The sequence below is a fragment of the Falco cherrug genome, chromosome 3 (assembly GCF_023634085.1).
Source record: "Falco cherrug isolate bFalChe1 chromosome 3, bFalChe1.pri, whole genome shotgun sequence".
NCBI classification, from domain to species: Eukaryota; Metazoa; Chordata; class Aves; order Falconiformes; family Falconidae; genus Falco; species Falco cherrug.
In genome coordinates this window covers 75,510,013-75,535,048 of record NC_073699.1, presented here as the reverse complement: position 1 = coordinate 75,535,048, position 25,036 = coordinate 75,510,013, and the positions used below count along the sequence as shown (strand labels likewise).

The window sequence follows — 25,036 nt, the reverse complement described above, 5'->3', positions numbered from 1 at the left end:
ACTCAATCTAAAACACCCTCTCCATGCACCTGTGTCACAAAGACATCCAGGCCAACTTACAAAATAGTAGTGTAGCACATAAAACTCTTTTGCATTGTCAAAAATACAAGAAAAGCATCTTCAAATATACTGTATCATGCTTTTATTTAAGCAGGTTGTCTTCAAATAACTTTTTATCATTTTTGTATCTTGTAATGTTATTTGAAGGTTCAAGTCACTAAGTCATTAGCTATTCTATTTGCCTAAAATACAAACATAAAATACAGTATTTGTATTTCCAAACACCACAAAATGAGTCACTGACACTAGTCGTATAATCTTCTTTCGTCAAGGAGAGACTTTCCGCACTAATGGATTGGCCAGTGCTTAAAGCATGAAGACAAAAACAGTGTAAGGAATTACAGTCCTGTACTCAGCAAAAACGGCTGGTTCTGGTGTTACCCCACTGGCACTTCAGCCAGCAACTCACCAAAATTATTCTGTGGTTCCATGAAACTAATCCATCACATCTTACAGCAAGTTATCAAAGATTCAGCCAGCCTCCAAAAGGTTTTATCCCATAGGTTGCCAAAGCTTAGGAGATAGTATAACAGAGAAAATGTACCATACTCTTGTACTTTATCCTACATGCCTTCTCTTAGACAATATCCATAGAACAATGCCTGCTAGGGGAGCAAAGATCATCATGGGCCAGCTGGGGTTACTGCTGCAGGAAGGTAAAAACCCCACACTAAACCACAAAACAACCATACATAAAAAAAATAGAAAAAAACTCTCCAAAACACAGAACAAGCAATAAGAAAAAAGGCAAAGGAAACCATACCTGGTTTTGTAACTCTGTTCATTTTGTTTCTTAATGATGCTAGTTCCAAGTTTCCCCTACTGCTGCAAATTACTATTCCATAGCAGAAACATTATCAAGTACAAAAAAAAAAAAAAAAAAAAAAAAAAAAAAAAAGGACTCAAACATCCTCAGCCTTCACTCTGAAGTTTCTCTTACATTAGGCCCGGCCCAAATGATGGAATTCACATTAATTCAGGTCAAGGAACAAACAAGAGCTCCAAGGCTCTTATCTGAGGGTATGTCGCAAGCAGGGCCTTCTTTATAACACATGAAATTAAGCAAGCAGAGAGATTTTATTTAGAGCAGTATGACAGAAACATCAGACTATGGACAACTTGCCAATTTTGAGTCTCTAACCACTAATATATTATCTGAAAACTGGACAGACAAGCAGCATTAATGTGGGAGCTTTACTGTTAACAACCTTCCTGAAAGCAAGCTACTGCAATGCTACAATACTCCAAAATAACACACTGCAAATTATCTTACAAATGGACACCACCACAAACAGCAACACACCCATGTGCAAAGAAAAAACTATTATGGTATGCTGAAAGAACAGAGGCAACTGAAAGTTTGGTTTCCTATGGATCTGTCTTGCCTGTTGAATTATATGATAAATAGTCTGTGAGGTAAGTTCATTTCTTTTCTTATGGTTTAAACATTGTTTTCATGCAGCTTGCAGAACTTTTGTGTTTTTTAAACCATCATCTTTCTCTCAAATACATGTGATGCTATCAATATTTCAACCCATCACATCAAAGCTTAGCTTAGTAGACAGGGTGATCACAAGTCTTACTTCCTTAGGGATCAGACTAAACACAATTACAGTTTTAACACGTAACTTAAGATCCTGTAAGACACCAATTATCAAGCTTTTAGTGGCTAAGTCCAACAATTTCAGTGAAATTGAAACTCTCAGTCATCAGTAAGAAACTGAAAGTACGTACCAAGGGAAGGCTAGTTCTATACTTGCCTTTCTTCATATACACTTTCCATAACCCCTTTTGAAAACAGAGCACAAGGCTACACAGACCTCTACTCTCACCACCTATTATCATGTTCAGTACATTAACTTGGTACAGGCTTTGAATTTTCAGATGCTTGTCAATCTGTGCAAGAAATAGTCAGTAGCAGAGCCAACAGTCTGTAAAGAGAAGCTGAGAAACATACCATATATGCAGACAAGGTGAGACTGCTGTTAGAAGTCAAGCTGAAACATCAGGAAGCCTGGAGACAGTACTGTAAAGTCACATACGAGGCAAGAAATAGGCAGGACTAGTGCAAAGTCAGGGCAGGAGCAAAAAGCAGCATACATGAAAATGCTTCGAACAGCTAGCATACTGAGCAACTAAACAACAGAACTGTGCAACATACTTAATAAACAGAACAGTCTTAAATATTTTGCTCATCTATTTAATTGTCCAAGACCAACTGTAACCAGATAGTGAAGACCACAATTCAAGTATTCAGAGATGCTGAAAGATGTGCTTGCCCATCTCCTCTCACTCCATTAAAACCACCCTTAAATTATAAATTCTAGTGGGTGATGGCAAACAGTCCCTCAAGTCACAGAATTGACCTTGCCAGTGTCATTATTCCAGCTTTTTCTCTAGCAGTGTTGGTCCTACTTGAAGTAGTCACTCTCACCCCCAATTTCAGCTCATTACAAGTAGTCCTGAAGACAGGTGACATGCTGTACTCCACCTTCTTAGGCAGGTGCCTGCAATTTAAACATAGTTCATGAAAACTTCTGCCTTGCAGGGCAGCTAGAATGCTATAGATAATCCAACCAACGGAAAGTTGCTCTAGCACAAAGCACCCTTTAAGAGAACCTGCAAGAATTCAGTATTGCTTTAATTACTTGCAGGGTGGTAGCTCCAACTGATTTCAGAACCCTAACTTCAACGCAATCATTTCAAGCACCAGCTGATGCACAAAAGCAAGTTTCTTTCTGATGAGCTGAACACACACGAGTTGGTGTCAATGAACTTCTCAGGGTAACAGGAAAAAAAAAACTATTTACAAGCAAATGTCTGTGAGGAAACCCTGCTTCAAATCAAAACATGAAGTACTATTTAACATACAATAGAAGAAAGTATTGTAACACACCATTTAAGTTATGCTTGACATTTGCAACCATATAGTAGATAAACGCATACTGGCAACATCACCCCTGGTCTACAAGGCACGAGAACACAAAAAGCAACAGAACAGCAATGCGCCACTAAATGCTGTTCTTCTAAAACTTACCCATACACACACATTTTTAAGTAGGCAGTTACATTTTCACCACTGTAGAAACAGCAGACTGACAGATCTGCTGCAGAAGTAGAGAATGCTGAACCTGAGACTTTATCTTGGCCTCTCCTGCAAACACCACAAAATCCCATCACATACATTCCTCTCATTCACTGAGATAGCGGCCAATAGAGCCAGTACAACTGCCTCTATTTGCATTTAACACGGAGGTAGGTTGTATACTACAGGTAGACTTGCAGTGGGACATCCATTTACAGTATTTACTCCTTGATTTTTCCTACTATGGGAAAAAATACAGATTATTTTTCTAATAGTAGTTGCCCTCCTGTACATTCTGTATTTAGGGCTTACAAAAACATGAAGGTTAAAAGGTTGAAAAATTAAGCCCAAGATAGTGCTTTTAAGAGTTGCCTTACTCGAACATGTTCACAAAGTTCTGAACTCACACCTTTTCTAATGAAGTAATATCTAATGTGAAAACTGCTCTTTTCTGGAGAGAAAATAAGAAAAAAATCCACAAAGGGGTCAGAAGTCTTCTGAAGGTTGGGGGGGTGCGCAGGGGGGAGCGGAATAATTACGGTTCCAGAATAAAATAGCTTCCTTTGTATAGGGACAAAGGCCTTCCAAATGGAAAAAAACTCAAGCACCCATGCAACAAATACACAAAGTTGTTATCAGTGCACAAAAATGAAGTCAATCAAAAATAGGATCTTTTCCACTTGGCGTTATATTGTTCTTACAGAAATAGCATTATTTTAGTCACGTTACTGTACATGAGATTTGTAAAGTTAGTGGTAGTATCTTATTAGAACAACAATCATTCACAGAAAATATACTTTTTTGACCCAGCCCTGAATCAACCACTAAAGCTAAATGTGCTGAGAACAACCTCTCAATTTGACTAAATGCTTAGCAGATGGACCACCTGACAGAACAGATACCAAGTATTCCTGGTATAGTGACAGTGTTAATGGGAAAGTTCTCCCTATTTCCAAAGGGAAAGGCAAGAAACATGCAGTCTGTAGGACAAAGAGAGGTCAGAAGTAGGAGGTAAGTAATCAGTGTTCTCTATCTTCAACAGAAGTAAATTCTGTGGGGTTTGGGTTGGTCTTTCATACTGTGATCTATTTTCTTTAAGGACTCCTTGAGAGACAAAGACCCTTTTCATATCACAAAGATTGCTGTTTGCTTTCACACCTGCAATACCGGTATGAGGGCATGGCTGTATGTTTTAGCTTTTTGCTTCCAGTCTAAAAAGTATTTTATTAGGCAGTTGTGTTGATTTGCAGTTTTCCTATATACTGTAGTTTGTATTTTCCATAAATGACATTAATTAGGATGCTTAAAAAAAGAAATGGTGGTTTAGGCATTCCAGTAGCAGTGAATTTATGGTGGAAAAAAATAATCCAACAAGTCCAGGATTCCAACCCAAACAATAAAGGCATACCTACAATACACAGGTGACTGCAGCGGTCTCTCCAAGGGAGCTCCTATGAAGACTGACTTACTGCAGGACCATCTGGGTACCTAGTCTGGAAGAAACACTGAACTTTGAAATGGAAGTTTTTACAAAAGAGGATGAAATGGATAAGCTTGGCAGTAACTTCAAGAGGCTCCTCGGAACTGGGGAGCTCATTTGTGTACTCAAGGCAGGCTACAATACCAACATAGCACAGGATGTTGGCATTCAAGCTGGTGACCTTAGCAGTGTTCAAGCTGCTGATTTACAGCATATAAAGAGAAGAAATCTATGTTGCCTTCACCTTACAGCAGGTTTTTCCAAAAGGAGTTTAAGGATTGTTTTGATGCATCTCAGAAGTATTTAAATAAGAGATACTCACTGCAGAGCTATGGGTCTACCACAGTTCTCTTGTGTGCTTTGCAAGGTATGGGGGAAGTACTGGGGTGAAGGACTGGAGGATCAGGTTGCATAACAGAGCTCATGACTAAGTAATCTGGCATCTTTTAAGTTCTGAGATGTAAACATACCTAGCTACCACAGCATAAATACTTCCCATTGAATTACTACTTGTCTTTTAGCCATGATGCTCAAGAAAGGCTTATAGAGCACTTTCAAAAAGATGAACTTGAACAGAAAAAAAAATAAATCCTAAGTTTACTACATGTGGAAAAAACCACTCATAATAGAATTGATAGTTTTTACAGCACCATATAATTCTCCCTTCCTCTATAGCACTTTTATATTCTGCAAAGTACAAATGACCTCCTACCCCTTTATAATCTTAAACTAACATATCCCTCTATTCATTTCACAGGTACCGACTTCCTCTCTTTTTCAGAGGGTGAGGTTACAGATGTCAAAAAGTTGCTTGAAGTTGAAATTAGCTCTTCACCTTAAATTTGGTTTTTAAAAGTTCAGACCACATAACATGTTTGAATCATAAAAGTTATCCAACAAAAATGCCACCAAATCATATTTACTGACAAATCCCTTCTCCTTCTTATTGAAGTATTTCTGCAGTAGTACTGACCACTTCAGCAATAAAAAAAATATAAATTTTTCTAGGTTGCTTTACCAGGCAGAAATAAGGCAGTGAAGTGTAACTATCCAGAACCTATGCAACAAGCTTGTCCTGACTGAAGGGGGCGGGGGGGGGGGGGTTGGGGGGGTGTTACAGTAGACAAAACAGGAAAGTTTAAGGACCTGTGCTGATCAACAAACTGATCCAAGTTTCCAGCCACCGTTAAGGTGCAACAGATTCCTAGATATCATCTACCCTGGGCTGCACACTTTACACTAAAGCGATCCAGCAAGCTTCACACCTCAACCTATAAAAACTCTGGAAGGCCATTGAGCAGAAACTCATGTCCTTCAGCATTGTGATGATGTGTTCCATCTGTTCTGGAATTCTCTGCTTACTGGGTTTTTTTTGTGATCATTGAAATCTCATTTATATTTGGGCAAGCAGTTTCTCCTCAGAGTTTGTTAACCTAGCATGTGTGCCAAGTAGGTAATTTTCTTCAGTACCGACCACTAACTGAAGAGATTATAACTTTGTCAGAGCAAAAGACCATTTTTAAATTTGGGGTTTTTTTTTTTCTTTGTTTTCCTAAAAAGAATAAAGTTGTCCAAAAGAGTCACAAGACTTAAGACTGCTTCTGAAATTGGACTTTGTGGTTCTGGAGGGCTGCCTTTAAGTTAAGAAGCAATAAAATACTCATACACAAACACACTTGTGGAATACTTCCAATCCATGAAGAACAGGCTTTTAATTATCTGGACTTAAAAAGTGCATCAAAAGCTTAATATTCCATGACTGGCAAACTAAGGGTAACAATAATACAGGCAGCTGTTCCAGCAATCTATTAAAAAAAATATATACTTTCAGAACCAATCTTGCTAACTAGCTAGCAGATATTTTTGTGCCTGCTAAAGCACTTGATTCCTCTGGTACAAAACATAAAATGTCCTGATGAACACTGTCATTACATCGAAAAGCCAACTTACATCATGTTTGGATATTCTGGATGAAGATCTACTCTTCACCCAAAGTTCTCATTTTTGGAAATCATCTTAGAATTTCCTCTGCTGCTTCATTTTTTTACATGCTGAAATCTGCTCCCAAAGTTAAACAAATGTACTTTATTCAAAACTTCCCAGAGATTCTGAATGACTATTAACGAACTCAGTTAAGAGACAGCAAGGTTAGGATTATCAATAGATGGCTCCAAAACTTCACTGGAGATGGTACAACAAGTTTGCAAGATTTACAAAATTGAAGAACACAAACACTTCTGACCCCTCTGGGATAAATTCTAGATTAATGTCTAAAGTGTTGACAATTCACCATGGTTGTCATTTCTTCTTGGATTACATTTCACAGATAACATAAGAGAAACACCAGTGGTCCAATAACATGAAATCCAATGTTGTTTACACTTTTCTACATACACACACAAAAAAAATGTAATTAAAATGCTAGATGAAAGGAAGAGAGGACAATCAGTACCATCTGCTTCACAGGAAACCTTTCAAGCAGTAAATTAAAAAAAAAAAATCACAACTTTACTCCACTGGAAAGTTTTCACTAAATTTTAAGCCAAACTAATCATTACATTACTTACCTCTCTGTTAAGGTCCACTTACTTTAATAACACAAACTTCTGTAATATTGCATGTATAAAAGTACTCCTTTAAAAACAAAAAAGGGTTTTGAACTCTGAATCCCAGTTACTACCTTTGCCATGCCTCATTTCCATGGCATTCTTCTGAACACTTAAGGGACTACATATTTTTTGTGACTGCATGACAAAGCAACAAAATACTCATTTACTTGTCTGCACTGTACAACAATATTCCATCAAATCATCATATGTGGTTTCCTGGGTCTTCTGTTTTTCTGTAACTGATTTTGCTTATATATGAACAAAATTAACTGAATTGTTTTTAAAACTTACTGTAGTCAGTTTAGACTTTCAGTTGAATCCTTTAAAAGATACTTTAAAGTAGGTATAGAGCAAGTAGTTTGAACTACTCAATATGCATTATTTGTGCTACATTCAGTGTAACTACAACCTCCATATCCCTACAGATTCTCCTCAGGCTCATCTATTACATGGGATAGTTAAACTGCTATTATAGCATGCTGCCAAATGCCTTTCTGCCATTTCATCACATTTCAGTAACAGAACATGGCCTGGGTTACCTCATGTAGCTTGGATCCTCCAAACAGTCCAGCTGCAAGTAAAGGAGAGCTCCACATGGGGTACTTTGTTTTTGAGCTAGCAACTATAACTAAGAAAGGTGATAAATCTGCCCCTACATCTATGGCTGGACCGCTCCTACAGCCCAAGTTGGCCTGGATACACCTATACTGTACAGGAGTGTCAACATACAGTCTTCACAACAGTATCTTCTTTCAGTATTGGACAAGGGACTTCAATTTATTTTTGTTTTCACACTATGCTTGTTTGCATACACTTGTTTTTAAAAACACATGCCTACGTCCTTTTTGTACAACATACCTATTCATTTTTACACAGATTTTTCACTGCCACAGACTTTTACTAAACTCTGTTAATCATGTATTCAGTGAAACAGAGATACAGCTACAGTGCTGGCCTGAGCTTTATCTGATACAGAGAGACCTCTATACCAAGAGACTCCCTACAAGAAGCTTCTAGATGTAACCACTCAACATTTGTGGCCATGTCTCAGCTTCTGGTTTTGAGTATGTCCTTAAAACTACACTGTCTAATTAAATTTAGGAGAATGTCAACACCAACAGCCTGATTCCACTTACTTGCAAAGGAACTCAAAGCTTTTATTTAGACTTTTTAATTTAAAAGTCACTACCCAAGGCCAAAGCAAAAATCTTTTTGTCTTTTTTATGTTACCTTAAAATCTACACGAGGCACAAGAAGATTCTTTGAACTTTGCTGGTCCCTAGACATGACATAGTGGGTTTCTCCAAAACGCTTACAGACAGACTTTGGTTAGAAATCAACAAGCCTAAAAGCTTACACATTTTTTTCAGCACAACTGCACCAAAAGTCACAGGTCCCCCTCAAGCCTTTGTGAGAATCTACACTGATAATTTCAAAGATAGCATTCAAACACTACTAACTTGGGCACCTGTATTTCTTAGAGATGAGCAAGAGCAGACTGTTGTGTACTCAGTGTAAATCTAACACCCTGCTTGAACAAACTTATTGATGCACAAAGGATTAGCAGTACTCCCTTCAAGGCAGGGTATCATTCAGAGAAGACAACACACATTTCTGGAACGGCACCCCAGCTCACACCAAAAAAAGTTTCGGTGGACTTTCTCTCTAGCCTCACCCTTTGCTTCTATAGACCCATCCTAACTTGCTTTTCTATTTGTCAGGTCTCAAAATGTTGCAATTTCACTGCAGATTTACCACGAGTTCTATAGGATTGTTTTGATTTGTACAGTGATTCACCTTTGGAGACAAGGGGAAAAAAAACCACAACAAAATCCCCCCCCAATTTTTCCTACTGATATTCAAATTAGACCAGTAAAAAAAAAAACCCACCCAAAAACAAAACCACAAGAAAGCCTCCAAATCTCACCATATATTATAGCAAAGTTTGGTGTTTCAGGCCTTCTCATACACAACCAGTGAATTTCCCAAGTAATCATTTTTAATTGTTCTTGAAAAATTAAGTATCTACCAACTTACTTCCCCAAACAGGAATATCTTTGCTTTCTGCTTTCATCACAATGGAGGCAAAGGTCATAGTTACTGGAATGGCATCAAAGTAGGAAGAATGGGGAGCCACAGTTAATATCGCTGCTTCCGCCGGCAATGCCCGTCTGCCTTTTACATTTATCCAGTGGAATCCACCAGCAAGCCACATCATTCTCATGATTGCTTTCAACAAAATATCCACTATCCTGTGAAGAATTGAGAAAACAGTTATGCTGCCACAGGAACACTTCAAAATAATGAACAGAAAAAACAACACAAACTTGGTAAGCATGATGAAAGTACAGATACGCTATGCTATTTCAATTGAGCAGGAACACTGCACAGAGCTTTTGTTTTCTCTTTCTCAGCAGATTTAAGACCACTTTAAAGGTAAGGTGCTGTTCAATTTCATTTCATGCCTGAATATTAATGCTTTTTAATCACAGATTAAAGATTGGCATTTATTTAATCACTAAATTAATTTTGATTCAGACTACTGTTGTGTTTATTCTGTACAATGTCTAATAATGCTTCCTAGTAACACCAAAAAAGCTCTAATAAACCGAGTCCTGAAAAATGCTACTGGCATATTGCTAGAATGCAACAACCCTGATTCTTGAGTTTGAGTCTACCCAAACAAAACAGCGGAGAAAGTAGGACATAGATTCTCAAACACGGGGATGCCTACAGACCGTATTTGGGAGCTCTGGAAATACTTTATTTTTGTCCCTTTTCCCCATCTCCTCCTAAAGCACTTTGGGGTTTTTTTTGATGGGGTTTTGTTTGCTTGTTTTTTAAAACACCAGTCATGAAAAGAGACACATTTGCTTTGAACCAACGGAGTGCCAAAACCAACACCACAAATTGTTGTACTCGCAGGGACTGGAGGCTGGTGAGAAGGGTGACCCTGAAAATGGGATGAAATGGGGGATGGAAATCTTAAAAAGCTTCAAAATAACTGCATGCAATATGGAAGGCAATCCTTTATTCCTTTTGTTATTATACTGATACAATTCCAAATGAAATTTAAAGTGACATGCCTCCGTGGTTCTCAATTTCTTTCCTTCCTGTGATGCAAAATAGAATCAGCTTCCCTCATGCTAGTGCCAGCTCCTAATTTTCAAGTGTTCTATGGAAGAGGTGATACACTCCTTTCTTGCTCCTCAAATGGCAGTTTTCATGGATGGGTGAACACTGTCTTGCATTCTACCTTTATCAGCATTCCAATATCAAAGCAAGCACATACTTTTATTAATAAGCACCAAAGCATGGGGCAACCCCTCAAGAGAATCAACAGAGGTTTTGTCAATTCATCACAGGGTAGCAAACAATGGGGTGAAGCAATTTAAAACAACAATTTAGAATATGAAATCCAGGCACATTCTGTAGTGTCAATCTTCATAACAAGAAGTTGACATTACAGGAGTAACTGAATTGAAGGATGTCACAATGAGTCTTCACACTACATCCTCAATAAAGGCAAGAGGCCAGAGATGATAACGTTTTTCTCCCTGTAATTACTGGGTCACCTGGTAAATCAAACAGTTGAGGTATTTTTAGTTTCCTATCTGAAGAAAGCGTTTAAATAATATTTTTTGTATTTTTCTTTTGAAGAGAAAAGCAGGTCTGTGGGACAGATATCAGGTATTTCCAATCTTCTCTATTTCAAACTGCTGAACTGATTTTCTTAATATTTCACCACATCACTGACTTACTTTCGCCACCAGGAGAGGGGCTTTTCAAGCTCTCGCTCGTCAGATCCCATTGAAGCAACGAATGCAAAAGGCCAGGCCAGCAACATCATAAAAGCAGCAAAGAAGAGTCGGATAGGAAACAGAGTCAAAGTCATGAAGGCAATCTGCAAAATCCAAACAAATGCATTATTCTAAGACAATCTTGGACTGAAGAAACCAGTGATTCCTACAAAACGATCTGAAGTCTTAACTTCAAAATATCTAATGTTAAAACCGGAATACACTTCAATTCCAAACAAATAATTGTGGTGTATATGTAACAATTTTGTATTCACTGATCTTAAGCACAGCTGAAACACAGTACACTCTTTAAAGTTAAAGCAGTCTTAGCTTTCCACACTTCAAACCCTGTTTGTCAGTGAATATATCGGCATGTCTTTTCCCTTTCTGCAGCCTCACATTAAGTAAATATTTAGCATGGGTGTGTTGTAAATCTTACTGCACTACAGAGAAGTCAGTCCAACACAGCAGCTCCCAGACAGTGATATGCATTTCTTCAGCAGGGTGCATTCACAGGGCAATACAGGACCCAACCTGGAAAGCTCTTCCAAGACTGAGAAGGCACCAGTTCCTGTGCTGTATGTTACTGGAACCAGAAGCTGTGGGGAACCACAGTGAGCAACACTGTGCAAAGACCTCTGGACAAACATCCAGGCACGCCGAGTTTAATAACTTATCTGTTATTATGAGTTTAATAACTTATCCGAGTAAGTTCCAGGTCTGTGCTAACAGGCACAACCCCCTGGAAAGCAGGTTTTCAAGAAGTTATCCTTCCCTAGGAAGCCATGGTGAACCTAGCCACTTCTGCACATCCCCCCAGCACTGTAGTTCTGAGAGCCCATTTCCAGCCAGTCAGCACTCTGTCTTCAACTGTGGTGAAAAACACATCATGTTGGAACTTCTCCCACAGTCTTTTGAAGAATTCTCCCCAAAGTAGGGCCTTTCCTGAGCCGTTTGGAGTTGGTCCCAACTGTCCTCCAAAAAAAATATCTTAGCAACTATCTGTGCAATGATCCACTTGCTCCAGGAAACAGTTCCAGAAGCCAAGAACCCCATCTTTCTCACTCAAAGGACAGGAAGAAAGAAAAACAGCTCTTAAAGCGGCAGAGGGTACAGATTCAGGAGACTGGCTAAGGGACAGAGAGCGAACTGAAAACTGTTTGAAGCTGACTGGGGTAGCACCAGTGTTCCTCAAGCTGTACAATGGAGGCTAGCATAAGATGAAGAAGACACTGAAACATAAGGATCATGTAAAGAAAGAGAATTCAAGAGTAAATATGCTATTCACAGGTGCACCAGATGACATAGAAAAGCACTTTTCAGCATCACAATGGCTAGGCAAGGATGAGTAATGAGGCATTATGTACTGTCTCTTAATCTGATGCATCTCCAGGCTGCTGTGGAAAGCATTATTCAACTACTACTTCTCGTTCCTGATGCAGATCTAGTCATCATGCAGCTTAGTTTCCCACTGATCAGTTCCTGTTTCCTCTCACTTCCCGAAACAGCTCAGTAACCAACTCGCCCTGTAGCTGCACAGATCTGCAAACCTAGGGTAGGGGCAGGGAACACACAGCAGGAGAAAAGTTTCAAGCCTTAAGCTACCAGCCCAATGCAATGTCAGATTTTACAGTGATGGTTCAGACTCCGCACCATCATCTCATAACCACCATCGCCTCACTCCCCAAACCAGAACTCCACTCCCCAGGTGGACTGCTTCAGTTTGCAGAAGTGGAAGAAAAGGCATTTTTTTCTTAGATACATTAGTTTCCCAGATGAATCAGTATAACTTCTTTAACTGCAGTGTGAGGTCACGCAGCGCTGCATGCGTAGAGAAGACCACCATGTCTGGCAGCAAATAGGGGAACACTCATCTGCAAACTGGAAAAAGAGAAAGCAGTTGCCTTCTGATCTCATAAAAAGAGAAGGACCAGCTGTTGAGAAAGAAGAGAAACAAAATGCAGGTGAGGACAACGTCTTCTGGGATTCACACCTGCTCCCTCACACTCCTCAAAGTCTCTTCCTACACCAGGGCAAAGCAAAAAGTCCTTTGCATCTCTGTAGCAATCCTTTGCATCAAGATCACTTTAGACCCACATCCTAGAACAGAGGCAGCAGTTACATCTGTAAGGTTGTGAAAGATGGCATATCTTTGTGGAAAATGCCTCTTGGTCTTCTGTGTCCAAAGACCGCAGTGGTGGAAATGGCTAGCAAGAAGCAGTTCCAAGTACACAGGTGTGCAGTGTCTGGCTGTGACACCGGCCTCTTTTTTAGCAGGGGGTACTGCAGTACCTGTCTGCACAAGATAACTTGGTAGTAGTAGTATGTTTGGCCCCTGAAGGAGGTCAGGAATCAAAGACACTAACATTTGAAAAGTAGTTCAGTCTACATCTACATCTTACCTTCCTGGGTAAGAAAGCTTCTATCCTCTAAAACCTACATACAGTAGTACTGTCCCCACTGGCCACCGTCAGAGATCAGAATGCAGGAGACATACGCTCCTGGTCTGACCTTGTAGAGACATCTTTTTTCAGTAATCATATATCTACATATTTAGGATATTCACCCAGACATGTTTTCTATTAAAATTACAAATTCTATATGGTAATAAGTCATATGTAAAGACTTTTAGATACATTTAAAAAACCCTAAAGGTCCATCTGGAGCTATACCCTTGGGAGGTTTGGTTCGTCACCAGTTTTCTCAAGAGGGGATTGACTACAGCTCATTTAATATTTTCTAGTCTACAGGATCCTACCTTAGGTTTTCAGAAGTTGCAGTGTATGCTGTGAAAGACCCCATGGGCAGCAGGAAGGGAGAGGATGGTCTTAAAGCTTGTAACAGAAGGCTGCCCTGGGAAACTGTACTCCACTCTTCCGTCAGAAGGGCTTCAATCTGATGTAAGGCAAGTCACTTAAATTAAATAGGTATCATACATTCTCATTTAGAGACTGCATTCAGATTTGAGTAGGAACTTCAAATGAAGGTATAAAATATGAAGTGAAGTCCTCTCTAAGTTCTCTAAAACATCAGGTTGTACATGTCTAAACACTGAGCAAGAGAATCACAGAGTACCCTTGTTTCTCCTTCTGTATGTCTCCATTTCCTGTCTTGAAAGTCAGCATCATACCTCTCACGCACAGAGAAGCTGAAGAAATGCATCTTCGAAATTGAAGATACAGTGGGAAACATCATTAAAAAACAGTTTATTCACAACAAAATTTCCATGGCTTATTCCAAATTAATTGTCACATATTGAACAAAGAAAATAATGAACTGCATATTTAACACTGTAGAGGTTTTGGGTTTTCTGTTAAACATATCAAGACAGAGACTACGTCTTGCCCCACACATTCACTTACTTACTATTATCATCCCTATAGCCTCAATTCACCAAAGATGGCACTGGGAAGAACTAGAAATTCATCCCTCAACAATTATCTTACTACCTGCTTTCCCACTCTACAAGTTCCCTGATTGACGCAATCATGGAGATAAATATAGGAGTAGAAACTTTCATGTGTACCTAAGCCAATCTAACAGAACACTGCTGCTAAAGAGTGTGGTCCTGTTCACTCTTCCCTCAATCCTCCCCTTGAGTCAGCTCTAGCACTTATCTGAGCTTGCAACAAGCCAGTACAGCTCATTAGAGTGAAGAAAAGCAAACCCAGCAAAAGGAAACAATTAGAATAGAGAAAAACACAATAATATGCTAGTTTAATGAGCCAAATCAGCTCTCCAAGGCACCAGAGGAACACCAGCATAGGTGCGATGAATGGGCCAGAAACACTGGAAGCAAGGAAAAAGGCATCACATTGTGTTAAGAAGTGGCAGGGAAAAAAAAGCTACAAACACTTTGTGACAGCTTCAGTAATGCTTCTGCCTGTTCTGCAGAGGTAACTAGAAGCTAGAGCTCTGACTTATGTGATAGGTGCCCGGATGATGTTAGGATGAACAAAATACATAGTTAATGAAATAGTCTGCCCTTCTTCCAGAAAGGATGTTTATTACAGTACTGAAATGAAACAGGTAGCTTCAAGAATGACCCCCACTGTCACCCTCAGATCAGAGTAAAATAACCATCATTTCTACAGGAAACCTAAGACTCAGTTCTCAAATAGCCTTACTGCTTTTACACTCCTATTCCCTACCAATTTTTAGAACCTAAGTAAGAGATGATGCGGCACTGATGGATTTCTTTTTTGCCATTTTTCTTCTTCTTTGTGGTTGTTTTGTCCTCTTACTTTCCACCATTTTTCACTCTAACAGTCTCAGGCTGAAATGTGTAAAGATGCATTTACTTTGAGTTCTGTTAATGAGCAAAAAAAGCTAATCTAACCTCTTGCAGAGTGCAGAATGAAGGAGGGATGAGTTGGTAGTGAAAATAATGGGGCTATCTGGCAGATCATCAGCAACAGACTGCCAAACAAAGCAGTCTTCTCTCTGAGTCCCCTGTGCTTACCAACTTCTTCACGTACCTCTAGTCCCTACATGTTCCTAACCTTCCTTGACAGGCTTTGCAGTCCTAGGACTCACCCCTGTTAAGATTCACAGGGCAGATAGAAAAACCTGTGACACAATATGCACCTACAGCTGAACAAGACGTGAGTTTAGCTATAATACTTCACACTGAAACCTCAGCAACAGTCCAGGACTGGATGGAAGAGAACACACGTTGCTGTAATTCACTGTAAAGCAGCCTCCCCATTCAAGAAATTTCCCTTTCTGTGAGAGCAGCATTTCTCCTACGTGGAACAGTTGCACAGCCTTCTTTAACAGCCTCTATCTCAAGCACAACTTTTAATCAGCAAAGAGGTTAGGAAAGCACAATTAAGGCAAAGAAGAAAATCCATCGTGGTTCTGTATGTCAGCTTGCATTCTTCTTCCTCATATAAAACTGCAAAAATAAGACTGCAAGAAAGGGTGGGTTAAAGAATTCTGTGCTGCTGCACATCAATAAAACTGCTCACTCAAAAAGCAAGACCGAGCCGCACTCTGGTGAGGCTACTCCTTTGGTCTGCACACTGTAAAATCCACTAGTTTTAAACACATCTTATAGTTTTCATTGAAAATAACAAATCCTTGAAATCCAGCTGCAAAGCTTATGTCTCATACAGATTTACAGTGCAGCCCACACAAAAGGCAGGTATGTTCGACAACCAGTCACTTCACTGGTGAGACAGCTAAAAGGTCTGTTAGGACTAACAACAGATCAGCAACACTAGTAGTTCCTATGAGACTCAACACTGCAAAATCCATGAACTGGTACTCTGCCCTCCCAAAGGTATTTTTAAAGTTGCTTATAAACAACCAAGTAGAGAGCAAAATTAAAAAAATACATTAAAAAATTAAAAAGATACATTAACACTGCAAAATAAAACATCATTATTATCATAATTAAGACACAGTCCTAGTCCATAGGAACATATACTATCTTTGCTTGTTTCTGCTCCCTGAAAGACTTCTACCTGGTTCATTATATAGAATAAGTGACTTCAGGAACAAAGTAAGGTTACATGGGAAAGAAATCATTACAACAGTGCAATTTATTGAGGAGGCTTTCGGTATAAAGTACATGAGGCAAACGGCACAAACCTTTTCTCCTTTCTCCCATTCAATTTGTGAGTAATCACTGAATACATACTGGGAAACCCGATTAAAAAAAAAAGTAAAAACCTTTTCCAATGGAGTCTACTATGAATTCCTTGGCTGCTCGATACTTAACATGAGGCACATTCCCATGTTTTGTAAGTCAGGCCATACATGTCATGTCGTTAAGTATCTGGACAGCAACAGGGCAATGCAACAATGAACTTCACTCAGAATGTTAAGTAAATTGAAGATGGATCTAAAGCACCTTGATCTGAGACATTCAACATTAGTGGATCTTAGTTTCCATGTTGATAGTTAGCGTAGGCCGTTAGGCCCCCAAAACAACAGCTTTAAGGAACTGAAGCATTACAGTAATAAAATTAATAGAAACGGTCAACCCCTAGTAAAGGTGAATCTTTGACGGTATTTCTTTGTCCAGCGAGTGACCCGGATCTTACCAAAAGCTTAAGACAACGGGCATGCACTCTGAATATCCAACCACCTACTGTGAGGTGATCAAGTAAGAGGCACGGAGGGAACCAAAAAAAAAAAAAAAAAAAGGTAAACAAAAAGGCATACAACTGCAAATCTGCATCTTAATACCGATTCCCGTCATCTTACACTACATGTTCAATGCTACCTGTACAATTACACTACCTGTACATTACGCCACAGAGATTATTTACCCAGGGGCCAAACTTCAGATGCACGGGATGCCTCGGCCCAGGAATACCTTAACATAACGCTAGAAAAGAGTGCCTCCACAGGACTGCTCGCCTGCCCTCCATGTAAAAAAAACCCCACAAAATCATTTTTAAAGACCCAAACAAAGATGTTTGGGGTTTTTTTTTGATTTTTTTTTTTTTTTAAGAAAGCGGCTAAGTTCAGGCACACGCCCTCCGCGCGGCGGGTGCCACAGCGGCCGCCGGCCCCGCGCCCCCCGCCGCCTCACGGCCGCCCCCAGCCGCCGCCCGCCCCCGCCCAGCGCCCGCCGCAGCCCCCGCAAGCCCGGCTTGCGCGCACACGCACCGCTCCGGTTCTCCCCGGTCCCGCCGCCCCCGGCGCCTCACAAAGCGCCGGCGGCAGGGTGCCCCCGCCCGCCGCAGGACGCGGCCCGCCAGCCGATGCGCCGCGGCGGACGCGCGGCAGGAGGCGGCGGCGGGAAGGCGGCGGCGGGAAGGGGGGGCCGGGCCCCGCACGCCCCTACCTTGGCTTTCTCCAGGGGGCTGAGGCGCAGCTGGTGCACGAAGGGGCTCCGCGGCGGCGGCCCGCGCTCCCGGCTGCCGGCCACGCAGCATCCCCGGCCACGGCTGCTCAACTTCATGGCGGGGCAGGACTACGGGCAGCCCAGAACGGGAGAGGGCGCGGGGGCTGCGCGGCGACCGCTAGTCCCCGAGTAACGGCGGCGGGCGGGCACCGGCGGCCAGCTCGCTCGCCACTAGACGCCGGCCCCCGCCCTCCCGCGGACCCGCGCATGCGCCCTGCGCGCCGGCTACAGCGGCTCGCCCGGGCGCCGGTTTCCGCGTCGGGGGGTGGGGGGAGCGCGCGCACCCGCCCTCCTCTCCCCTCGCCGCGTGCCGCCGCGCGCGCCCTCGCGCGCCCACCCACCCTCTTCCCGGCCCGTCCCCTCGGGGCATGCTGGGAGCGCGGCCCCGCCCGCCGCCCCCCGGGGCGCCGCCCGGCCGGCGGGTGGTGGGGGCGCCGCCCGGCGGGCTGAGGGGGCGCCGCCCGGGCGCGGCGGGGGCAGGCCTGACGCCGTGTGGCGGGCGGGAGTCGCGGGGAGCGGCTGAGGGGGCACCGGCAGCTGGGGCGGCGGCGGGGAGCTGCCGCCACCCCTCAGGTGCTCCCCGGGGCCGGCGCTGGCGCCTCGCTCGGGCCCCAGAGCGGGGGTGCTGCTGGCCGTGGGACAGGTGAGGGGAATTTAAAAAAAAAAAAAAACAGAAATAAAAAGGACTAAGGGGAATCTCGCTGAGGTGGAGGTGGTTCTTAGATGCTGCAGCAGTAACGGCACGGGCGATCGATAACTGAACATCTCAGCCGCACCGGGAAGAAACAAGATGTACTCACATCACGTGGCAGGGTGTTTGTCCAGTCTACGGGGAATCTTCTGTTCCGAGCAAACCTAGACATTTTAAAATGAAGAGTCTAGCTAATTTTCCCCCTGGGATCTTGACAGAGATGGATAAGGAAGTATCTGAGTGTGGGGTTTAATAAATCTTTAAATATAAAAGAAGTTTTTGCGGGGAAAAACCCAAACAATGCACTCATGTTCTGCCTATTTTCGAAAGATCAGGCTGAATAACCTGTATGATTCTGGACTGTTTAATGTAAACCACAGGCAAAACAGTAGAAAAGATCCATAAACCGTTTGATAAACATATAAGATACCCTCAATACCAGTCATCTTAGAGGTCTTACAAAACAATTCTGATAGCCTTATTCAGTGAGCTTTAGAGGTAAATTGATAAAAGCAACTGCAAAAACATCATGACTCTACAGTTGCTAATCATTAGGCTTAGAATTGCAAAATGGTCTCTTGAGTCCTATGGTTAATAGCATATATTTCTAATGGCTACTGCTTTTAAACGGTTAATGCGTTAGATAACTAGCTTTTGACTTTTGAAAGATCGGAAAAAAATTTCAGAGGTTGGTCCATGGTGTCAGGGTTTGCGAGGTTCTGCAGGCTCAGCATCTTTCAAGATTTTTACCAAAGATCCAAAATAAACTCATTGTTAATAAAATCCATGGATGTACTAAGCAGTAACTTGGTAAGCTACTGTGAGAGTAACTGCAATGTCATCTGGACGGCTTAGTAAAATTAACAGTTTGAAACAGGCTTTTACAGCCAAATGTGTATGTGTTTTCCAAGAATACAGGCTATGCTTCTGGAATGACAGCTTGTGTCTTGGAAAAGGTCATCTGAAAACAATTTCAAGCAAACTGTTAAAAGTCCCAGTGCAGTGTGTGCAGTATGACTGTCAGATGTACAACCACGGTTAGTGTACAGGAAATCAGTTACTGTAACTTAATGGGACTGACACTAGAACACGGTATGTAGCTCTACCATTAAAGGTCAGATGGTGCAGAAAAGGCCTGCCAAAGTAGTACAGTACTGGAGGAAATCTCTTACAACAATGCATTATAAAATCTACATCCATTTAATTTGTAAAAAAGATCTGCATGAGTTGGCTTTACTGCAGTGTTCACATACCTTCACAAGGAAGAAGTACTGCATGCTAAAGCTTTTTAAAATGGTAGAAGAAAAGTGGAAGAAGAGTCAGTGGTTGGGAGCTGAGATAACCTAATGCAAATATAATGCTTTTAATCATAAACAAGCTCTTTAGTTCAGTCTGGGACTAGTGATAAGACTTACTGGCCCATGGTCAGAGTATGTGATCCTTTAAACTCTGAAGTATTTTAGCTGCATTCCAAACGATTTGGCTGCACTTTTTTTCCCTTTTCTCTCTCTCCAGTGACTTAAGCCAGTGATTAGTCAGCCAGATGGGGCTGATTTCAATAATAAACGACAGATTTCTTGAAGAATGAAGCAGAGACTCCCTCTAGCAGGGTCTGCACACCACGTATCCAAGGAGGAGTTCATTGCAACTCCCCTCTGCAATGCTGGGATCTGCCTGGCTTGCCAGCTGGTAGAAGCTGTCCGTCAGGCCAACAGGCAGGAGCTGGTGGCCACCAGCTACCCAGCAGATAGCCCATGGAAGGGTGGCAGCACATGCACTTGTTCCCTGTCCAGTAGGTGTAGGACACAAGATGCGATGAGGGTATTGGAACAGGTTCAGCTGTGACATGCAAGCAGGCTTCTTTAGTCCTAGTTGTGTTTTACTAGTTTTATAAAGCCAGCTTCCAAAAACGATCTAATATTATTATTGGTTGCATCAAAATTTTTGGTATTTGGAGCATCTTCCACAACTGTAAAATCTAGTGGTGGATTAGACACCTGCCTGTTCCTTTAGCTCTTAAACTTTCACTGTTAGAGCACCTGTTCTGTATTACTGAGTGCACAAGCAGTATTCTAACTTTATTACTGCTTTCATGGGTTTAGTCTACTATTTTCTAATTACCACATCTGTACCACCTGAAAGAATTTCTAGGAGACTTTGTAGTTTTATAGAACTCATTTGTTGGGTAGGAATAATGTTCCATGAATTTTAATTTGATGACCGTCTTTTAGGTTGTTTTAGAGTCTCCATGGTCATGCATGAACTATTAGGAGGTTAAAAGGTGCTTCCCTGGATTTTAGTTCTCATTTTTTTTCTTTAAAATTCTGCTGTGTTCAGTATAAATTAAGATGGATAACTTAAAATGTACAAAATAGCTTTCTTAAATTTGCCATCTCTGTAGTCCCTTTAATCTGTAATTGTAAAAAGATGTAAACCCTGTTTCTTGTGGAAGAAAATTTGCCCAGTGAAGGAGCTGAGCATGAGCCCTCCCTGGAACAGGGGCAATCCAATGGCAGGGCTTGACTGGGAAAGGCAGGCTGGGAGTCCTGCAAGCAAACCAGTTTGGCATGTGATAAACAGAGGGGTGAAGGGACTGGCTCACATGGCGGGGCAGAATAAGCCAGACTTACACAATGCTACTGCTTTCTGTGCAGTGAAGTGAAAAGTTTATTTGGATCTTTTCAGAGACACATGATGAAACTTGCTCTTGGAATGTTATCATACGGCCCTGAAAAGATGGAGGCAAGACTACAAGTGTGCATAAAAAAAAGGGCAGTATTTTATACTTATATAGCATAATATAATTATTTTTAAAAAGTATCACTTTTCTTTTTGTGAAAGGATTTGGAGACTGAATGAAGTACATCCATGGTATTGGGGTTTGATTGCTACTTTTTAGTGCAAATCACTAAAGAGCTCTAACTATGATGCTGCTGTCAAGGCTGGCATGTGCTACATGGCTCGTCTAATAAGGACTTACAAGGACACAAGAAGAGGTGACACATTTATTGCAGGATTTATGGAATCTACCTTGCTTCACAAGAGGAGAAAATGTGTGATACATTATGTTGGATGTAAGTGTATTACGATGAAATTGGAAAAGGAAATGTTGAAGCTGACAATCATGAGAACAAATTGCAGTGAGCTCTCAGTCTCCTGAGGGAAACTGTGGAACCTCAAACTATGAGACTGCACAAACATTCAAGTGCCATTCTACCCTGGTGCACAAAAGCTCTAATTGGTCCTTTCTGCCATTCATTTATATGATTTATAGGGAGCTGTACAAATAAGAGGACTCACGTATAAAAAGTATACAAATATTAATTATGAAGTGTGCTTCTGTGAGCCTTGAAGTAGGAAAAGGAGTATTCAATATTTAACAGCTAAAATGAAGTGCGTTTCTCTAAAACAAATCAAATAAAAGTTCATAAAAGCAAATATGTTGACCACAGCACTGAACTTTATTTAAAAAAAAAAAAAAATTCTTGCCTAGGACAAGTCCTTGCTTTGATTTTTATGATGGTCCTTGACAGCCATTTGGTAGAATCAGCTGATACCTATTGAAACACAATTCAGGTACACCTCCACCCTTAAATCAACTTCCTACAGTTGATTTCACATGTTCCATAGGGGTTTTTTTATGGTTAGGGTTTGGGGTTTTTTTCCTTTCTTATTTTTTCCCTCATGACTCTGATTGCAAATCTATTCAATGTTTATACAAGGAAGATTTTAAAAGTATTTGGAAAAAAAGTATTCTGTGAAGGGCAAAATGAAGTTAATGTTGAATCACTAGCAGTAGTACAGATTTTGCAGTGAAAATGTGCTCACATTTTTCTTTTGATTTGTAAGGAAATGCAGAATCCATCTGAATTTCTTGAATCGGGAAAGGAATGGCTAGAGCTAGTGGCAGGTCTATGTTAAGAACAGCAGTTTCTTGTTTTGATTGTATTATCTCAGATGCGTTAGCTTGAATAAAGGAGGCCCCAGTGGAAAAAAAAAAAAAAAAAAAAAAAAAGCTCTTCCTCATTCAGGAATTATTAGGAAACATAATTCAGGGTTTTCAGGAAATCTTGGATTCAGCGATTGTGAACAAATCCATCAGTTCCCATCTGACAATGGCCTCTCAGTACTGGCGTAGAAGGCACGTGTGTTAGGGGTCACAGAGTCTGCCAGATGCTAAGCAGTCCACACTTGTCACACAAACCCTGCCCCTGCACACCACTGGAAATACCTGTGTATTATAAGGGTGAGTCAACTTAAGGAGTATGCTGGTTCCATACTTCTCCAGTTGATGAAAAGAAACTTTGGGCAGCTGGAGCTTTGTTCAACTCTTTCAAAGCCTGATCCAAGACTGTGGAACAAGTTGCTGTGGGATCTGAGATCTGCCTCATACGTGATCACTTGATCAAGAGTATCCCGATTTGTCTTGTGTATTTTATTTCTCCCTTATTGTTCTTAGACTGAAACCTAGAAGAAAGAGGCTATAGTGATTCTGGTAATATCTCACTGGCCTTTAAATGTATTGGTTCTTAGAGATGGTTCAGATCTAGACTGAACTCCTCTCAGTTCTTACTTGAAAACCCACGTCCTTGTAAATGGATGCACACACAAGGTGTATGAAGATGAAAACAGAGTGCAGGTAAAAGGGACTACATACAAATTAAAGTAGCAGATATTTTCAGTGCTTTACTATGCTTGTAGCCCTTTATACCTTTGTTCATTTCTTTTTCATCTTCATACACCTTCTTCCTCTTCTTTCTCTGAATATCTTAGCTAAAATCACTTTATGTTTCTAGTCCCAACAGGAAAGAGCAGCCCTAAGGAAATGGAACTGTCTCTCCCTGACATAAGATAGTCTTGGAAGGTAGGGAATTAAATCCTTGAGTTTTTTGTGCAGATATTACAATATCTTATGAAAATACCTTTTGAATTCCAACACATTTGAGCTTTCAGTTTGCACATATTCTCTTCCACCCACTTCCTCTGATTTCTCATTTCTAAGTAACTGTACATATTTAGAGGTTTTGTGTTAGGCAACCTTCACTTAAAGAGTACAAAATTGAATTATTGTGATGATGAGTAAAGTGGTATCCAAAAGATTTACTTTGGAAAGCTTTGTGCGTTATTAATTTAACAAAATAGTCATGGAGCTTGCTGATAAGGTGGATCAAGTTAAAATAAATTAATTCACCAGAAGCAGCCTTCATGAAATCAATATCATGATCCAATCACATCCAATACCACTTTTCAATCGCATGCAATGCTTTGTTTAATTTTTCTGAAGAAGTAAAGTCTACTATTTAATGTTTTAAATATTTATTTACTATAAGGTGGTAACACTGGTTAAATACGTAAAACATAACATACAAACATTTTATGCTTCTGGAAGTGCAAAAAGGATGAGCTGCCAAAAGATCCCTGGGCAAGAATGTCCAGATTCAATCTGTTGTCTTGGGAGGCAGATTATAGGGAGGCAAAATCACAGCCTGTAGTGAAAAAGAGACCATATGGGACTCTCAGTGGTGCCAGTGGCTTTATGCCCAGCTCGTGCTGCTGCCCATGCCAGCTCCCTGGCAGCTGCAGCCCTCAAATGAGACAAGGTGAAGGCAGGAACAGGCAGCCATATCTTTCTTACCTGTATACCCCTTCCCACTCTGCTGTGGGAAGGGTGTCTCTGTGGGGGGAGGGAGAGAGAGACTTGGTAGGGAGAGCAGGAATACACGGACTGCTCTCCAAGTACAGAAGGATGCAGAGGTCTTCCCTAGGGTTCATAAAATCCAGGGATCATATGAAAATACAAAATATGGCTGTTAACAGAGTGGCTTACTCTTGATTGCATTTGGCTTCCACAAATAAGAACCGCAAAGGGCTGCACCTGGTTATCTGCCAGTCAGGATAACCCAGAGGCAGGACAGGGCGCAGGGACAGCAGACGGCGTAGCCAGTAGAATCGAGTAAGACGATAAAGAACTGCCAAATACAGACACATTGCTTCAGGATGCGTCATCAGCTGCGTCATCCAGCAGAATAACCCATCTAAATCTAAGCATATTAAGTTCTCCAGTGAGTTTATTGATGTGGGCTAACACCATCTGTCTGTGGACACAGGGCGTTTTATCTCTCATTAACATGATACAGCAGTTAAATTTACAAAGGCTCTTGTATTGTATGAGCTGAGTATCACTTAGCTGTTCTTCATGCTATGAATGATTTCTAGGTGCTGGAGAATGGAGTGGTTAGTTCATATGACTGATTGTACCTCACTTTTCTACAGCTTTTCTTAAATTCAAGATCATCTTGACAATAAAAAGACAATTCTTTGAATACAGCATTTGTGTTAATAACATTTCAGTGGAAATATTTTACAACAGTGTGCCATGATGACAAACAATAAGGATGGTGAAAGTGAATGCATTCATTTGTGAAAGTTTAAACCCCTGCCAAGTAGTAATA

At 41.1% G+C, this 25,036-nt stretch overlaps 1 protein-coding gene across 1 annotated transcript in view; it reads right to left on the bottom strand.

The window, feature by feature from the left end:
- LPCAT1 (lysophosphatidylcholine acyltransferase 1) overlaps positions 1–18,191 on the bottom strand; it is a 68,440-nt gene extending 50,249 nt beyond the window's left edge. Inside the window, exons 1-3 of the mRNA XM_055705815.1 lie at positions 17,834–18,191; positions 10,996–11,138; positions 9,272–9,486 (exon numbers count right to left, since the gene is read on the bottom strand). Of these exons, the coding sequence (XP_055561790.1) occupies positions 9,272–9,486; positions 10,996–11,138; positions 17,834–17,950 (475 nt within the window). The 5' untranslated portion in view covers positions 17,951–18,191. The remainder of the gene's footprint in view (positions 1–9,271; positions 9,487–10,995; positions 11,139–17,833) is intronic.
- Positions 18,192–25,036: the final 6,845 nt, after the last annotated feature.